Source organism: Nylanderia fulva, unplaced genomic scaffold, assembly GCF_048542155.1.
Source record: "Nylanderia fulva isolate GAGA-0341 unplaced genomic scaffold, ASM4854215v1 Scaffold14, whole genome shotgun sequence".
Lineage (NCBI taxonomy): Eukaryota > Metazoa > Arthropoda > Insecta > Hymenoptera > Formicidae > Nylanderia > Nylanderia fulva.
This window is the reverse complement of record NW_028189622.1, coordinates 3,671,727-3,692,127: the sequence shown is the minus strand read 5'-3', so window position 1 is coordinate 3,692,127 and position 20,401 is coordinate 3,671,727. Positions and strand designations below refer to the sequence as shown.

At 35.9% G+C, this 20,401-nt stretch overlaps 1 protein-coding gene across 4 annotated transcripts in view; it reads right to left on the bottom strand.

Moving 5' to 3' along the window:
• Positions 1-20,401, bottom strand: part of dpr12 (defective proboscis extension response 12) — a 258,329-nt gene that overhangs the window by 14,847 nt on the left and 223,081 nt on the right. For all 4 annotated transcript variants that reach the window (XM_029300488.2, XM_029300485.2, XM_029300486.2 and 1 more), the window contains exon 6: positions 8,186-8,396. In XM_029300488.2, coding sequence (XP_029156321.2) covers positions 8,186-8,396 — 211 coding nt within the window. The remainder of the gene's footprint in view (positions 1-8,185; positions 8,397-20,401) is intronic.

Genomic DNA, 20,401 nt, shown 5'->3' with positions numbered 1-20,401 from the left:
TAATTCAACATGTCAACATATGTATGTCAAACGGTATTTGTGAGAATTCTTAATAAATCGTCGAACGGAAATAAATGATACGAAATAAGAACTAGGCAATGATCGAAGGCAAAGCGATTTAATATCCCTCGTAAATCTTGACAGAGAAACATTTACTTTAGTAATAAAAGCTATTATTTGCGGCTTGATATTATAGTATATATATGTACAAAATTATAATTGAAAAATATATACGAGAATAGTGGAATCGATTACTACGATGTTATATATATTATATATATTATAGTATAGATTTTCTGCCAAATTTTACCGTAACATTTATTATTTAATAATAATATAACGATAATAGTCATATACTCTTCGCATATTATGGAGAACAAACACAATATATTCCATAATAAATACATCATTAAATCGTGATCAATAAGATAAATTATATATTATCAGCAAGGCTATCAGAATATTGAAGTAGAATATATAAAACATACACGAATTGTGGTCAATTTACAAAGTGTGTTACCGAATAAAACTTCTGTTGATACACATCCAAGTTTTTTACTAGTTCGTTTCAAAATTTTACTTTAAGCCAAATGGTTAAATCGGGAAAATATGTTTTAATCTAATGTCATATATTCAAAAGTCACGATTAATGAGTTTTTCTTAAAAATGTTCTCTAAAGAAAAATCAGCTTCAAATTACGCAGAGAATTGATCATTAAGGACGGGATTCTGGTGCACCGTATTATACCGTATACGGTTTCTGTAGAAGAACCGTATTATATTACTTGAGAATTATATAAGAGTGAAAATTCTATAATTCTTGTAGTACCTATATTCGTTTTACACATCAATTTACACGTCACTGACAATTATTAATATAAATGTTATATTTTTTGTGACATATTTTTGGATACAATATTCTTCTATTCATCTAACATATACGAACTTTTTTCGAGCCAGCCTTCTTTTCTTTTCTTTGTGTCATCGATCCGAGGTACGAGATACGTGCACGCGTTACCCCATTACGCGATTTGCGTGCCCGTTATAACGCGAGCAGTCGTTTGCGGCTAATTAACAGCCGACATTTGCATCGGCTCGCGCCTCTGGCCTGAAAGATCATCACGATTTCTCCTTTCACGCGAAATAAAGGCGTCCATTGTAAATGATACGCTTTCACCTATTTGCCGGTTTACAAAAGATGCTCGATCTGTGCATTTGAGTCCAAAAATATATTCCATTTTGTCGTTATATGTAGAAATATTCGCGTTTATATGTCACGATTATCGATAACAAAGACATAAGTGTTAAGAAAAGTGGAGCTACAACTCATAAAAATTTATGATTTCTTTTTATGAGAACACTTAAAATAATTGTTATATGTTATAAATTTACATAAATTATTATTTTGATTTGAAACTGAAATCTTGAGCTATACAAATATACAGTGTTCGAAGAAAAGTGAGGTAAAATACACTCAAAAAGATGAAGCGTTTGAGCTAAGAAAATTTTTTCTCTCCTACGTCTACGTCTAGCTTACGAATAGATTTATTTGAAGCTATCGATCGTGTATATCATCTTTTATTTCGTATCCTGAATGTGTGGCATTGGGGGCTCACTTCCGCTGATTAAACTTCCGCGGTTAATTAACCACAGGCCGATATTTGCTCCGGTTTTGCGCCAATTCTGGAAAGACCGTGATGATGTTTCCTCTCAAATAGAACCATAGCGACCCGCCGTTAAACGGAGTTATTCCCCATACTCGTCAAATACCGCAAATATGAGCTACTCGGCTATAGGATGGTTAACGCCGTAAATATCGTTATGTTTCGCCTGAGGCCGCCCTTTACTCTTTTATATTTTTTACCATTCTATGCTCTAAAAAAATTATTTTGATGGTAAGACCAAAAACCGTCGTGTGTGCGGCGCGATATTAACGCAATATTAATATCAAAGTATGTTTATCGCGGTTGTAAATTTTTACTCTGGGACAGAATTCGAAATCCCAGAAGATACAGAATTTTTACGATTTCTTTTGTTGCGCGTTTTATTTTTCTTTTTCATAAAAGAAAAATATAAAAACCGCTTCCCTTAATATTGCTTGTTAATATATATTGCAACTCGAGAGAGCTTTTTTGAAGATTTTTTTTCTGGAGCAGGTATACCGCACTGAAGATTTTATTTATAATGCATCTAGTTGTTTTACAGATTATTTTTGTATGTGTCGTAACTTCGTAACCGAACTGACTTCGCGTTCTTGACTAACAATGACGGAGCTTAACTCATCTACCAGAGCCGATAGTATTGATTGCGGAAACTGAATAGCTCTCAGCTCTGAATAAGATTCTGCACAAACTTTGTCAATTAAATCGAAGTGTATTCAAACATTTACAGAATACGTGCATTGATTGCGAGATCTAATGACCCCTGCTCATGTATTTATCAGAAGCTCTTAAATACTCTTTAATTTCTGCCAAGATATCTGCAAATGCAAGATTATTATGAAATATTTATATATACACACTTAATTCTGTATATATTTATTATCTGATGAGTATATAAAACTCTATAAGAATATATTATATATGATATATAAGAAGAGATGTGCACAAAAAATAATAGATAATTAATCGTACTATATTTATTTTAATCTCTACTGCATTTTACAAATTTCGAATTAATCGAAAAAAAAAAAACGCGAGAAAATGATAATCGGAGTATATCAAAATAATTTTAAATATTCACTGAGTCGCGTAGCATGTTCATAAAAGTAACACGATGCTTCGGATGCATGATCCAGAATCTACGTGAGAATCGTGATTTGGGTCAGAGTGCATTTCAGCATTTACGGCCTACGTGCATCGGTTATAAAGATGCTTTCAAAACCTAATGACAAACAGCTGGCACAACCCAGGAGGATTTAATGCCCCGATTGCCTCGTAGCAAGAAGCGTTTAATAAGAATTTTCCCATTGGCTCATAAATTTTTCATGATAAACGAAACGGCTCAATCAACTAAAAGAATGAAGACGGATAAATATTATCCGTCTACGGATGTATTATTGTCTTCTTCTTTTATTTTATGACCAAACTCTCGAGAACAAATTTTATTTTTGCATCTCACGAGATTTATCTCTTTGTTATATCGCGACATTTTCGGTCTCTTAAAATACTCTTGAAAGAATTAGTTGCTGTTTAAAAATAAAATTCGTAAATAAAAAGCATATTTCGACACTAGTAGACAGTATATACTGCTTTTAAAATTTCTTTCATAAATTTAGGACACTTGAATATCGCTAAGTTAATTTTCATTTTGTATACTGTTGTTTACGATCATTTTAAGATTAAGTTTTTCTGGAAATTTATTCTCTGTTGGTACTTATTTTTACCGTTTCTCTGTATCACTAATACGGCAAATGTTCTCTTGCGATGTTCTACATCTTTCTCCTCTCATAATATTACATTGTTTTTTTACTCTCGTTTCTCCTATTATATATAAAATAAAGATGTAAAACATTGTCAGAGAATATTCGCAGTAATGATACAGAGAAATGGTAAAAAATAGATCGAATATATATATTTATATGTATTTAATATCTTTTCATTTCAATCTTTTTTTACCCTTAACCGCACAAGTTGCTTTTATATTAAATGTGCCACACCATTCGTAAACTCGCGCTCGTAAGAAAACTTAATCAGCATCCGAGAATCGTGTGTATATAAAAATCGGACAGGCTACTCGCTACACGTTTATGGCGCTTTTACTGCCCGAAGAACTACATATTACACTCTTGTCGTGGAAATCCTGACGACAAAGCGGGCCATTTGTAGGCGTTACAATTGGCGCGAGAGCGCCAAATAAGAGTTTACGAGCAATTTCGCGGTTAGTCTCGAGAGAAAGAAAAAGGTTGCGATATATGCGCGCGTTCAGATCATCCGTTCGTTTACGATCTGATTACACCTGGTTTTCGGCCGGTCGGGAATTTTCGCGGGGTTTCGAAAGCTCGCTTGAACTGGCGCGATGCGGCGTCGTCTTCCAGGATAGTGCGTTCCCCACCTTTAATAAGATTGCCCCATCCTGGTATCGCCGTGCTAAGCCAATTTACCGTGAGCGTTGCGCGACGCTTAGATAATTTATCGCGACACGAAGACTTCATCCCCTTCCGCATCCCTCACTCTTCGCCATGAAGCGAAGCTCGCGGAATTTGCTGGATAAAGCGGCTGTCTCAAGTTCTGCAATATTCATTAAGGATTTTGCGGCGTTTCCCTCCACTGTTACCGCGGCGGGTCAGAATAACGGAGAACGGATGAAACAACGCGTTAACCAGCCCAGAAATAACCAACCGGTAGTTACGACGATCTATCATTAGAGCATAGAGCTCGAGCAACGCAATAATCTCGCGGGGAATATTTAGAAACATAATTGTAGTGGCTGTAACCGAATAGTTCAGACTTGGGAGAAGTCGCGCTTTGAATTTGTCATTAATAGCTAAATGCATCCGTGGAAATTCGTAGCTACGACGACGGGAGGTCAAAAATCTCGGTCAAAAGACAATGTCATCAACGCGCTTGCAGAGAGACTTCATCTCATTATCTCGTACGCGTAATAATTCATTCTATCTTGCGCGAGAGCGGATATGCGTTGATGTTACACGCGCTTCACGACCAACATATACGCAGAGATATTAAACGAGCGCGTGTAATTTTCAACATGAATTTTGCGTTAGACGCGAAGAGAATTCTGTATATATCGTATGGGAATTAAAGAGAGAAAATTTCCACTCGAGCGCGAAGAAGGGAAAATTTTACTTTCATTAATCTCCGCACTTTTATCCCCTTGAAGTTTATTTTTTTTTTCAGAAACACGTAACGTTCAATTCGTTTAACTTTAAGCGATCCCGTAATTAGGTTTTATTTTTAATTGGCAAAAAAAGAGAATTGTTTCGAAATACCTCTACAAACTATCCGCTTACGCTGAATATATACACTATAAAAAATATATGTAAAATTACATACTTTGTATATAAATCTTAACATAGATTAGTTTATTAATATAGATGAATCTTGAATTAAAAATATTCATATTAATAAAATGTTACAAAACTAAAAATAACGTATTTTAGATAATACCTATGTTATCACAACTTTAAACTGGATTAATATCTTTAATAGTCAGCTGATATCTGTCACAAAATATTATTCGCGGATAAGATATTATGATTATGACATATTATTTATAACATATTACTATAATTTAATTAGCAAATTAACGCTTTATTAATATTTGTTTACGAATGTCAACTGAGAGTGTTAATTTGTTAATAATTCTAAAACAAATTGTTAAAATTAAAATAGTTATATTTTAAATAATATATTGGAATACTTTAAACTCGATTAATCTTTTTAACAGTTATCAGCTGATTTCTGTCAAAAAAAAAAAAAAAAAATTAATCGAGTATAAAGTATAGAAGTATATCAAAAGCGGTGACACGAATTTTGATACAATTGAGTCATGGATAAACATGAAGTTGCAATTTTACACATTGTTTACGTAATTTTACATATGTTATGTAATATATATACTACATATCTTTTCTACAGTGTATAATACACGGATATTAGACTCAATATTTGTACGACGTCTCGGCGCCTTCGGTGACGATCTCATTTGTCCCAGGCATTACGTCACCGATCGTCATTAATAATATATCGCGGGCCGCCTTGACCCGGCCTATCAATACATCATATCCGATTGCGCACGCGCGCACACACACGTACGCGCTCTATGATATAATCCTGTCGTAAATTTGTTGCTGGGGAAAAAAAGCGAAATGGCGAGCGCTCAAGAGAGAAAGAGAGAGTGAGTGAGAGAGAGAGAGAGAGGGAGGAGGGTGGATCCTTCTTCCTGTCTCTCGAATATCAAAATTCATGGTGCGCGCCGTTGCGCGCGGACCCGCCAGATTTGCAACATTCATCGGCGATACGTGTCTCTTCCGAAACGCGGGCGCATGCACACTTTTACCATAATTTACGGCGCGAGGCGTTGCCCCATATGTTCCCAGGGCTGTGAATTACGTACCGCGTCTCGTACGTCAGTGTGAGTGCTACGCAAACATATATAAACGCACACATATACATATATGGATGTACATAAACGTATATAGACAATCGCGCGCGCTACGTAAACGCGAATACACGCGCGGAATTCGCGCCAGTCCGGGTGTGCCGTAATGGAGTCCATATCTTCAAAATTTAACCTGAAAGCTTAGTACATTCGTGGAACACAGAAGGGACGCTCTCGTATAACGGTTTATCACGTATGCGGATGGATTCGCATTGCTCCGAATATACCGCTGCATTGTATACATATAATATAATATATAAAATATATACACGTGCTATTGACCGGCCAAGAGGACAATCGTATCGATTTTATGGGCCGGATTTCTCGTTTGATCGTCCGCGAAAATCACCCCATTTGACCGTATAAAGGATCGCGTGTGGAATCTACATTTAATGCTCGAACGTGTGTAATGTCGATCGTCCCTATTTTATATTTCATAATACGACGATTTTACTAAAAAATTACTCTTTTTATACCTATCGCCGTGCTAGAGACAAACGACGCTCTTTGTTTAAGCGTAGTGTTATTAATTAAATTCCATGAAATATTACTCGAATGTACATTTCGCGAACAGATGCGTTATGATACCCACTGCCTATCCGATATAATTAGAACGTAATATCTCATGTTTAATCGCAGCTGTTACCGCGAGAGATCCACTCGCTTCTTCGCGAAAGGCGACATGCATGTATCAAAGGGCCGTGAAAACGCGTTTAACTCGGCGAGACAAGAGAGAGAGAGAGAAGTGCACCCCTTCTCTCTCTCTCTCTCTCTCACCCTATCTTTCTCTCCATATATCCGTATAATAAATCTTCTGGCCGACCGAGTTTCTCGTAATCCAATTAAGATTTTCGCGACTCTGTTCTCTCATCCTTTCACATCAATTACGGTGAATCTGGCGGACGCCTAAAATTGCGAGCGATTTGCCGTTAAAGTCTCTGCGCGCAGGTTTTTCTACGACAACATGGAGCCCCGACGAAGACCGCTTTTTGCTGGAAGAGCCTTGGGTTTCTTCGTCAGTCATGGCCCTTGTTAGAAAGGGGTTAAATCGTGCGCGTTATATATATATATATATATATATATATATGTATGTATATATGTATTTTATATACATCAGAGGGTGGTCGGCGACGAGTGATCGATCGTTGAAGGACCGGGGTGGTTCGTCGTTCACACGCATGTCGTCGTGTATACGTAGATGTGACGCCACGTATACTCTCTCTCTCTACGCAATCTACGCGCGCAAAACGTGGAAATAACAGAAACGATCGTATCGAAAAACGAGAACTGTGCCCCGAAGCGGAATCGACCGGTAAATGGGCAGATTTCTTATTTAGTCGAGGATATTAAGGCAATTTTCAGAGATGTTGTTCTACCGTTTTCTGTGTAGACAATGTGTTTTTCATCGTAATCTTTTGTCATCGTCTTGAATGACTATTGTTTATCAAAATGCATCCACGCGTGCATCCTTTAAGATAAAAATTGTCGATTTCTTTTCAGTATTACTATTTCTTCGTTCTATTCACATATATTTACGTTATGCAAAGTAATTGATACATTATATTATAGAAAAAATATTAAATATATAGCGAGAAAGATAAATGCCTTGACATTTATATAATTTAGAAATTATTTACACGACGTTGAAATTTATATGATATAAAAATTGCGTAGTCTTTTAATCGAATATTCTCTCAATTACAGCTTCTTGAAAATTTCATAATTGGTTTTTCTTAATGGAGATCGGCACATTTAATTTTTCTCCGTATATCACGATTTCAATATTAAATAATTAAGACCTTAATTAATTAAGTATTCCATGAAAATGATTTTGAAATTAATTCGAGAATAATTGAAGATAATGTAATTTCCTTATAATTTCTCAGTCTCCAAATGTGTATTTCGGGTTGGAACAAATATTCTAGATTGAATCTTCCCCGAGTATATCGTTACTCGTATTTGTTCTCGGTGAAGATAGTTAAGAGACCCCGGGGATAAACGCGTCGGGAGTTGTATTGATTAAGGGAGCCTCTGTTCTCTGTACAAAACACATTGCTTATACTTGCCTTCGGTGACGAAGACGAAGATCGATGCCGGCTTGGTGTTGGAGGCGCTGCACGTGTAATTGCCCGTGTCGGACTCCACCGCCTGGTGAATCGTCAGCCGGCTCTGAGTTGGTCCTGGATCGGTTTGTACGGTCACGCTGCCGCGCGTGGTATCGTAGTTTATCATCCGGTTATTGTGATACCAGAACACGTATTGCGGCGGCGTCGGGCTCTGGAACAGATAGAAGAAGAATGGCGCCGGTTGACAAGCATGAGATTTAACGCGCGGATTTTTCTCCGAGCACAAAGGACCAGGAATCGCGGGACCCGCGAACCGTGACATTCGTTATGAGGATTTCTTTCGGTGGGATAATGCGCCTTTGTGCTGGGAACCATGAACCGCCGACGGGGGTTTCTTCTCTTTACGCGATCTTGATAATGTTCTCGTTCGCTTATTTTTGAACAAGCATTCCACAAGACTTAGTCTCTCTTTAATTTTCGTATATTTTAATTGCGCATTGTGTAAGACACTTACATTCGACATTAATTTAATTGTGTAATTTAGTATTCGGAATATATGTATTTCACAATACTTTATCGTACACAATACTTTACGCGTTTTTATTCGTTTGAAAACAATATGGAAAAAGAAATAAAGCAAGTTCTTTTGCAAAACCCTTTCGACAATCCAGAATCAGTTCACGATGTGTATAAAAAGCATTAATAATTATTCAAATATAAGCAAATAATTCACTAAATTTTTTGATGAATTTCGCTGAGAGAGATTCAAGAATAGAAAACGAAATTAAATATACTTTGATTAATGTCGAATAATGCAGGAGAGAAATCAACGTTCATATTAAGAAGCGACTTTAATCAAATTTTTGTTGAGAAAATAAATCTATTTTGTACACACACACACACATTTTTTCTTTCTCTCTCTCTCTCTTACGACGTCTTCTTCATAATATATTTTCAAGTAATTAAATATTCATTTGCGAGAGATTTGTTTTTGCGTGGAGAAAAGGTTGACGAAACGCGCCAGAAAAAAATGGTTGCAAAATATTAATTTACATAATGCTAGGGTTGAATAAATGCGTGCAATTCAACTGTACGCTACGAGAGCGATGAGGTCCATCAACTGTTTATTATATCCCCGGATACACCGTTTACAACGGTTCTGTCGTGCCACAGAATACAGACAGGATAGATGCGTGAAACGGTGCGTTGTTAAGGCAGAATAACGCAAACTTCCAGCTTTAGCGACGTCAGGAAATTTGCAATATGCTGAGCGGAATAAGGGTAGCCCCAAAGTACTCGCTTTAACCAATCTTATTTATATACATTCGTCTTAATATATTTATTTTGTATCAAAACGTTATTTTCAAAATGTTTTGCATGCAATTATTTTAATAACTGTCCATCAAGAAATTAAAACAAATATATATATATATATATATATATATATATATATATATTGTTTTTTGTGAAAATTGCAACATTGTGAAGGAATAATGATACAACTGTTCAATTTTCATAAACAGCAGTGTATATTGTATTTCTTTTGAATTTAAATATATTATATATACACATAGAGTGTATCTAAATAAGTGCGAAAAATTTCAGGAGATGATTCTTTGTCGAAAATTTAGGGGGTTTCTTATAGAATCATCTGGTAAGATTTTTCGCACTTATTTAGATGCACCCTATATATAGTTTTTTTTTAATTCTTAATTTCTATACATCTATACAAAAATAAATTAGAAAATAAAATTAAAACGCATATCGAATGTAAGATCTACTTTGTTCTTTTTTTATGAATTAAAGTACATGAAATTTAGCGTGTGCGTCTCATTATAGTGCATACATTTCCGTCCAATGTAACTATATATAGTTTTTTTTAAATTCTTAAAAAATTTCTATACATCTATACAAAAATAAATTAAAAAATAAAATTAAAATGCATATCAACCGTAAGATCTACTTTGTTCTTTTTTATGAATTAAAGTACATGAAATTTAGCGTGTGCGTCTTATTATAGTGCATAAATTTCCGTTCAATGTAACTATATATAGTTACTATATATAGGTTTTTAATTCTTAAAAAAAATTCCTATACATCTATACAAAAATAATTAAAAAAATAAAATTAAAACGCATATCAAACGTAAGATCTACTTTGTTCTTTTTTTATGAATTAAAGTACATGAAATTTAGCGTGTGCGTCTTATTATAGTGCATAAATTTCCGTCCAATGTAACCGCGGGATCAGATATGCGGGATGCTGTGCTCGTCATCCGTTTATTATAACGCCGGATCGCGTATATTGTGGCGGCGGCGTCAAGCCGCAAAGCGGACGAAGAATAGACGCGCGAAACTGTATGCAGCAAAGTGCGGGATACCCGAGGATTTTCAGCTTCATAAGTTTCGCACGGTAAAAGCGAACAGGACGAGTCAGATCGGAGAGATCACGCATTCCTCCTATATGCTAAATGCTCGTTCTTTTGTTCCGTTTTATGTTCCCTAAGTCGTCGGTAAACGCTCACCGTCGAGCAAATGCACTGGTGCACCTATAAAGTTAAGTATCCATCAAAGAAACGATCGTCATATATCTCTTTATTATCGTTGCATTCATCAGTGGAGGTAAAATATAATTCGAAAAAGCAGTCTATATAAAAAATTACGTCGTTTAAATATATATTTAAAAAAGAGAGAAGCGAGAGGATAAAACTTCGAACGTTATTCGCCTCCCTCTTTAAGTTGTCAATTCCAAACTAAACTTATGATAAATAGATACACATTTCAAAAATTTACGCCAAAAGTTAAGCAACTACAGTTTGCTCTGTCTCTTAGTTAGAGTGAGATATAATTTACAGAGATATAAATTATATTTGTAAGTTATTGCATCGATCGATTAAAAAAAAAATGACTTATAAAATTATAGATTCCCATTATTCATTTTTAAAATTTTAAATATGCAATATATGGTATATCAACAATTTTTTTGCTCTTTGGCAGATATTTCAGCAAATTATTGCGTAATTAACTCGGTAATGTTGAATGTTGCGAGCTTTTTGAAATATTATCGTCGATTTTACACCGCTAGAGACGAATAAATCCCTCCCGAGGCGTTGTATGCAATTCACTTTGTGCTTTTAGGGATTCATATAAATTACTCCATTGTTCTCGCGAGACGACAAAGTGGAGTTTCAACGAGGTAATGCGAATTATACGGCAGAAGAAAGCGAATTGTATCAAACAAGTAATACAAACTATTAACACCGCGCTAATTACGCCGCTACTTATCCTGCTAGTGGTATGCATAAAGCGCATGCATAATGTAAGAAGGACGATAGTTCTGTTATATGAATGAGAATTACGATGTCAATAAAACCATCCAAACATCTGACCGTGAGCAAATCCGCTTTTGCATAAATTTGCATTATATCACAATGGTATAACAAGTACGATTTGTAAACAGTAAAAAGGAAGTTATCAATATTATATATTGATTAGAAAAAAGTTTGTGTGCATGTGTGTATATATATATATATATATATTACACGATGAAATAAATAATATATATGTGTATGTTTGTATAGCTAACTCAACATTGCACACACACACACACATATATATATATATAAATTCATACGTTATTGTATATACATTCAATAAATTCGGTTTATAAATCAATACGGTCTTATATTTATAATTGGAAACAAATATTATTCATCAGTTTCCATAGATTTAGACGTACCATATTGCGAGCGTAATAATTGCTACAATTGGCGAAAAATAAACCAACAAATATATCTTTCATCAATATTTCTTAGTAATATATAATATTCACATTTAACCATTCTATCATAATTTTGAAAAAATACTTTCCTGCGTTTTTATACAGTTGACTTTTACATTTTAAATTAATAATGTTGCGAGAATTATGAGTAGCTCGTTCTCAAGTTTGAAATGCTCAGAGGCGCGAAGCAAAGTAGAAACGGATTACGAAAGACATGTAGTAAACTGTGGATAGAGAGCCGGGCACTCACATCAAGCACTTCTTCGCGATGTTTCAAAAGGCTCCTTCGTTCTCCTTCTCGTGAGTGGTTGCATGGTTTTTACATCGTTCAATAAACTGAATTGACGATGTTTCGCGGGAATTACGTCACTCGCTATATACAAGCTCGTGGAAGGAGGACATGAGGGCGGACTCGAAGGGAACCGAAGAAGCACCAGGTACAAAGTGGAGAGACGGACAAATTACGACGGGCAAGTAGAACGAAGTGTGACGAGCGCATCCAAGCTCTTTCCTCCATTCGCATCCATCCATCCCACTCTCGAGATGACGAAGTTTACTTCTGCGTCGGCATCTGCAGACGCGAAATGCGTGGGTAAAGAGAGCGAGCGATCTCCACGGAGATTCTCGTTGGACCGACGCGACGCGATGCAAATCCGGTCGAGCAGTAGCGCGTCTGCAGCTTTCATCGTCTCAATTTAATCTCGTAGCTAATTGCAGTGGATTCGATTTTCCGCGCGCCCGTCGTCGCGAAAAGGAATTTTTATGCCCCCGTCCGTCATACGCAATACATCATTTCAATTTCGCATTTAATCTGCGATTAAAAAGAGAGGTTGGCGTTTCAATTTCGCTCTGATGTAGAGAAAAAAAATCCTTTTACCGTGTCGCATTTTAGAACGTTGTAAAAAATTTTAAGAGGGGATTAATTGTCGCGTCGGAGGCGGATGTCTTAAAGGGACGTACACCTTCGAAAACTGTCGAACTTGAGTTTTCGGTGCTCTTCTTATATCGGAAACGGATAAATAAAATGTCCTTTCCTATACGACCTGATTCGGGAGAATTCTCGGGGAGAGAAATATTTTGGATCTTGTGACATTTATGGAAAATAGTAATGCGTATGCATGTGTCGCAAACCGTGAATCACTGCATAACGAACAAATAAATAAATGCTTTTTTTCATTTATTTACCGCTTTTTTTAACAATTCCGGAACGACGTACATACGACTAATACTTTTGTAAAGAGTTATTTTCTCAACAAAGCGGGTCAGCGCGCGTTGTTTGACATGATGGACTATCAAGATAGAAATCTCTGATGGCATATGTCACGACCTACTTTCCGCAAAGCAAAATGGTTGATTTATCTTTCGATACCGAAAATATGGGAAAATAGATGTGCCCAATTACGATAATTGTGATAATGAAACGAAATTTAACACACCGCAATATATTTTCAACGATATGGAATTTATAGTCGTCATTTCTTTATAAATTTATGACTTCTATCAAGATGATATCTATATATAATTATGCTTTTGAAAATCTTACAATTCCTAAATATCATTGCTGGAGAATGCTTCTCTAATTTATGTTATTCTTGCGTTGCAATCTCTCTCTCTTTCTCTAAGCTCTCTCTGATTGATTTTATAACATTTACAAAATTTGGTGAATTGACTTTGATGCGAATACAACTTCTAAGTAAATCGGCGAAGTGTAAATTGTTCGTATAACTTTATGAAATAAATACACTATGTGGTAGTTTCAAATATCCAATTATACTTAAGGATTCTAAGGCAGTCGGGAAACTCGTTGAGAGGCTGATACAGAATTTTAATCAAAGGATTTCAAGCGATGGGATTAAATTAACTCGGTCTAACGGCACTCGAAACTTCCTTTCATGCGGATCAAATGTTAAATCGCCATTAAACCAAACCGATCGATTTAATATACGGGTATTTTGAGAATATGTACTCCTTCGTTTGATTTGTTATTTTTTCTTTGTACGAAATCTAAGCGACTTTCGTAAATGTGTTTTGCCAGCAACGAACGTGTCTCGTTCACAGTTAAGGGTTCTTTAAAGCCTCAAAGTATAGCTTCGAATTTCCAAGTACACGGATTCTAAGCAGTCCACGTGAGTTGTGGTGCAGAGTTAATTGCTAGGCTGCATGACGTACACGTCGACGATGCAATTGACACTAGTATGTCACGTTGTTACGAGCGGACGGGCGCGGACTCTGTTTTCGAGATAAATAGAGTAACACGACGCGCGCAAGGCTTTATTAATGAAATTGTCTCTGACCATTTTCTCTCTCTTATATCGCTCAATGAACTCTTTTATTTTTCACGCGCATTCAAATTAGAATCTCAACATCTTCCTTAGATCGCGTCGTATAATTTTCTCGATTTTCAACAAGTTCTCTCTCTTGTTGGATTCTTTACTCGACGAAACGTTCTCAAAAATATATATCTATTCGATTTCGAAAAAGATTGTATTATATAAAATATTGATATTCGATGTTTATTGAATTGAAAGTTTTGTAGAAAAATAATGCGAGATATCTTAGGTCGCTCTATCTTCGTCATAGCCTATTGATTTTTGCGTCCGCGCAGGAAACAAGAGCCGTGTCATTAGCAGGTGCTCCTCAAGCGCTGACAGTATTATTATTTATGACTCGCTACAGCGAAATAACGCGTTCATTCCGAGATAATTCGCGCCTGGCGTCATTTAGGTGTCAAGTATATTCGCTCGTAGTGTAATTGTCATTACTGCACCTCGTCACCGAGTCCGACCGTCTCGACCGTTTGTAAGAGAAACACTGATTATATAACGCAGTATTTGGTGTTCATTAAGAAAATAATGCGCGCAGCGGTGCTTCGAACGCACGCAGAAATGCAAATATCGTATATATGCACCGTTAATATCCGGCTCGACATCTTGATATACGCCGGCCACGAAAGTAATATAATTTGTTGCGCATTATTCACTTCTCCACTCAGCGAAATATCCTTTGGGAAAAATAGCAATAAATGTCATTTAGCTAAATAGATCGCGGCAACGCCTTTTCATTATGCGTATATCGATCGACGTAAAAATATGATAGATATTGTTTCATTATATATATACTAATGAGTAAGAAATTTTTCCTTTTTTACAGTTTGCTCGATTATATATGCCACATTTTAGTAATATCATCGATAACATTGACGTAAAATCAATGGTATCATATTTTTAATATATGAATACATTATTTTCACTGTAAATAACAGTTTTATCGTAAAAATAATTTCATTTAAAACGTTACGCGCATCTTCTCCATCATCACGTATATTAATTTTCTCGCATATACGTTAAGTTTAATCACATTTATTTCGTCGATATTTATTGCGCGATTTCTCTCACAAACAGTGTGCGAAAGTAAATATCTTTTAAATAGTATTAGGTGTAATTATTTTCTTTTAAGTTACTTTTTTATTTTTAAATGTTGACCACACTGAACAAAAATGTGTTAACTTGATCAAACTTTTCAAAAGTAATTTACTACTTTGTTAATTTAATATATATTTGTATTTAAGTCAAATATACATTATTCGCGTTAGATTTATTATGTTATATTTAATTTAAATATTTTTATATATGTTCAATTAATAAAATAATATTTAGTTGAAAGGTTTAGTCAAGTCAACAATTTTTTTAGTGCAAATATTCAATCAGAATTGATAATAAATCATAATTCCGAATATAACTTCATATTTAATGCTATTGAAAATGAAACTAGATAAAGTTTATCTTCGATATTGTATGCTTCATCATTTTAATCGAGATGAAACAACGAAAAGACTCATTTGTGAGCCATACGGAGAGAATATTGTATCCGCTGTTATTTGTGAAAAGTGGTATAAAATATAAAAGATTAAAAAAAGTAATGATTACAACATCAACGACGAAGATGCACTTTATTTGATTTTATAATCAGTAGGTATCATAATTAACAACGCGCCATATATTTGTAGCCATATGAACTTTTGCAAGCACCTCTAATACAATATAATATTTTAATATAATATATTATACTGCAATTTTATATTATATATTAATATAATATTTTCACACACACATACACACACAAACAATGCAAAGAAGACAATAGCGTTCCAATCCAGTCGAGCATAATTCTCGAAAAAAAAAATGTCACCGCAACATCTCCCGCGTCGTCGCGCGATTATTCGACAATTCCCTGATTGCGTAAACGCAACAACCAAGCAACCCGCCTCTCGTTTCTGCAAATCTCTCTCGAGAAAGTGAAAAGAGATGTTTGGCCGGAGAATGGCGACGCGCGGCCTCTCGACGCGATCGTAAAACTCGTCAGCGGACGCTGATCCCTCGGCTAAAGATAAACCGAGTTACTTACGGGGCGCGCATGTAGACATCCCTTTTGCGATACTGCCGCATCCGCTATGTGCATCGCGATCGTATGCACATATAGGGGCGAGTCATGGCCGGGCTTATATACGTCACCACGAACGGTCCCTGTGTGTGCTCCACCGCGCATGCACATCGACGTAAGTTTGTCAAGCTGCGCACAGCGTGGTTGTTTTGCAAGCTCGAGGGGTTTCTGGATTGAATCCGTGTACGATGAGAGAGAGAGAGAGATGTGGCTTTTAACTCCTGGCATCTCACGCGAAGAACTCGACCTCGAGCGACGCACAGAATTAATATACAGTTCAGCTGTCCCCGATATCTCCTCAAATAAGGCCGATAATTTATGACGTCTCTCTACACGGTGAGAGTTTTTAAAAATGGTACGATTATATGCGAGGGAGAATCGAGACAATTTTTCTCTCGATTGTCACGTGCTCGTGATTGGATCGATACGTTTTTCCTCGAAATATGAGGACGATTCTTCGGTCTTTGTTTTCACGTGCGGAAATAATAATGAAGTTAATTATTATATGACGAGATTCTGTCATTCTATAACTATTGGAGACATAGATCGTTAAATCGAAGCAGTAATTATTCGCATTTCCGAATTCGAGATTTATCTCGTTTCGTTATAAATATGTATGCCTCCAGACGGATATAAAATGATGAAATATCATTGCATAACAATTAACTTTATTATTACATATACATACACATACATATTGTATGTTATATATATATATATATATACATATGTACAAATATGTATATATGAAAAGATTGATAACAACGGATTGAACTATTTTGATTTCCTGCGAACGAAATACGCAAATCGATCTAAAATTATTATGAATTTTTTCTCAATTCATAATAATTCTTTATACATTTACATTAAATTTACATACTTTCTCGCACGTATGTTAATTTTCGGGAGTTATTTTTACGATATCCTAACTGAAAATAATTCAATATTCACGATGGCAAACATTCGCGTTTGCATCTGTCGTTATTTTCGTGAACAAGAAGGAGCAGTTGACATTTCAAGTGCTGTTGCATTTGCCTATTCGCAGACGCAATGCAATTTCGAAATACACGCGAAGTACACGCGCTTCTGACAGATCCATAATTTATGCGCTCCTTACGCAGAGTGTATCAAAAACTGAATATTTTCTCTTCATGTGATATTTAAATACGCTGATTATGCTGACATTTACATAAGCAGAGTAAAAAAATAAATATGCAAACAAATCTGGTTAAACAGATTTAAAATTAACATAGAAAAAATTTACATGTGAACAAAATGTTTTTGTGTTTCAACTGAATTTACTTTTATTTTCCAAAATTATTAAGATATTCGGTATTAAATAATAACTCTTATCTTCAAATTTCAAATATACATATATATATGTATAAAATATTATCACAAAATAATATTTCTTCTCTTCTTTCTTGTACACGAAAATTACACAAAAGCGAAAGATAAAAAGAGAAATAGAGATGGATAAATGTATATATGTATATAGGGGGAGAGTAGGACAGAGAATCTGCTGCTGCTCTATCTTTCATTACAAAATGCAGTGAAATACCAAGTGCGGTCGCAACTGAAACTGAGGGAGCGAAGCAACGGAATGGAGTAATTGTCCATACCACTTCCGTATAGCCGCTCATAGTCCGACGTGATGCGCATTTTTTTCCCTTCCTTTCCTCCTACTCTCGAAAACACACACGTACACAATTTTCTAACTCCGGCTGCAGCAGGCGATGCGGCAGTTCAAGGGTAAACCGGCGCGCAATTGCGACGTAATGTCCTCGCTAATTACCGAAACACCACCCGCGCGCGAGATGTTTTCGCCTCTTTGGTTTTCGCGAGACGAAGCGACGTTACACAGCGGCGGTACTCTGCTAATTTACCGTTACAAATGGGACGCCAGCGGAATTATTCCGCGGTTATTTACGACGAAAGCGCCGCGCCATTGTGGACGGTATTCGGAGAAAGAGAGAAGAGTTAAGCCCAGTTGCGCTATCGCTTTTGGTGACGCAGTGCGATAATAAAAAGCGCAGCTTCTCCTCTGCCGAGTGCGATCGATACGACTGCGGGGGATCGCGTTTGTCTAAACCCTCGGAGAATTACCGCGTTACTTCAAAGAGAAAGAGAGATCCTTTCGCTTTATTTAACCCTTTGCGCCAAGGCGGTCGGAGGAAGCCTTTCTCGCACTTGGAATCGCTCGCTCCGACTTTAACTCGCGAGGTTTATGCACTCGCGATGCTTTTCTCACGTACAGAACCTTACATCGAAACTTGAAACTTCAACTACGACTCGAACAGCTCGATTTATTACGCGAGATCGACGCTTTTCTGATCCAATCATAGTCTTAGGATGGTATCTATACAGAGTGTCCGGTAACTAATGGACCAATAATTAAGGGCGGATTCTCTGGTCAATTTGGAGACGATTTTTCCTTAGCAAAAATGTTGAGGAGTCAATAATTTTCGAGTTATAAGCGATTGAAAAAAATGGGTTTTTTGAAAACTAAACGTTTTGGAGTTAAAATTCTAACATAATTACATTCTTCAGTTAATTTCAGGTAGAGTTTACTATAATAAAATTTTAATTTGAGGCTTAGTTATAAAGATACATAATGACAAATATTGGAAAGTTGTGAAAAATGATGACCTTTTTCGACATTTTCGCTGAGGAAAAATCGTTCCCAAATTGACCAAAGAATCCATTTGTAATCGTTGGTCCGTTAGTTACCGGACACCCTGTATAATCGTTTTATTTGTTTCTTTTTTTTCGGATAAATGTTGAATGAAGAGGTGATTTCTTATTTTTACTTTCGGGACGATGTGTATGCACGAGCGATCGTTGAAGCTGTAGTCGAGCTGCTTTTTCAAAGCGACAGACACGCGACGCTATTTGGAAACTCCGGCAAGCCGCATCTGCACACTTTATTAAACGCTCCTTTGGCAAGAGCGGAAAACTAGGGCGGCGTACTGCTAACACACACGGGTTTCGAGAGCGATCGTGGATATTTTGTACACTTTCCATTTCCGCTCTATTGTGAAGTGGCTTGTGCGTGAGATTCTTTTTTTAGTCCCAGTCGAAAATTCGCTCCGCTACGGAATTAATTTCACAGACGCGTCCTTTCTGTATAGCCAGTATATTGTCTTCGCTTTTTATACGAGAATGATATATATTTTTCCCCCAAGAATCTTTTTATAATTAAATATATACAATATATACGATTTAACAATAAGCAAATAACGAAATGTTTGCAAATTTTGCTCCGAATATGCGTAGAAAAAAATGTAATATTTAATACATGGAAAAAATATAGAAAAAAAAACGATGAGAATAAATTATTATACCTTTTTAGAAGTTATTTTAGCACGTAAGACCCAATCATATGAACTGTTGAGTTTATCCGCGGGCTATGTTCGGATGGGATCTGAAACGCTGTTATCCTTTAGTATATAAAACGCAGAGCGCCTTTGTAAATTTCTATGGCAGGATAAAAACGTATTTACGTAATGCGGCACGAAGAAATGTAGCACAATAGTTTCGTATAATAGCGCGTTCCGAGCCATTTCTCCGTTATACATACTACGAGCGACACCACGTCATTTTTTTTTTTCGTATTTATTTAATCTACCTGATATTCGCATAATAATGCATCTTCTGTTAAATAATCTTCATTTGCGTATATAACGTATATTACGTGTACGCACGAGAGTTTTCGTTCTTCATATAACAAAGTTCAAATTGTTCGAAAAGCTTTCTCTTTAATACTTTTTACCGTGTATAGAAATTTGTTATTCACAATGACAGGTCTCATTTAAGATCTCGTATAAAATTATCTCTTGTGTGTACCAAAAAAATTAATGTGTTATTTGTTGAATTATTATGACTACAACAACACAGGATACTGTGACTAGGAACCGATAAATGTTAGATTAATAATTTATAGTGCAGAGTACATTTGTTGATCGAAAAACTGATAACAATCGTTTTCAAATTCGA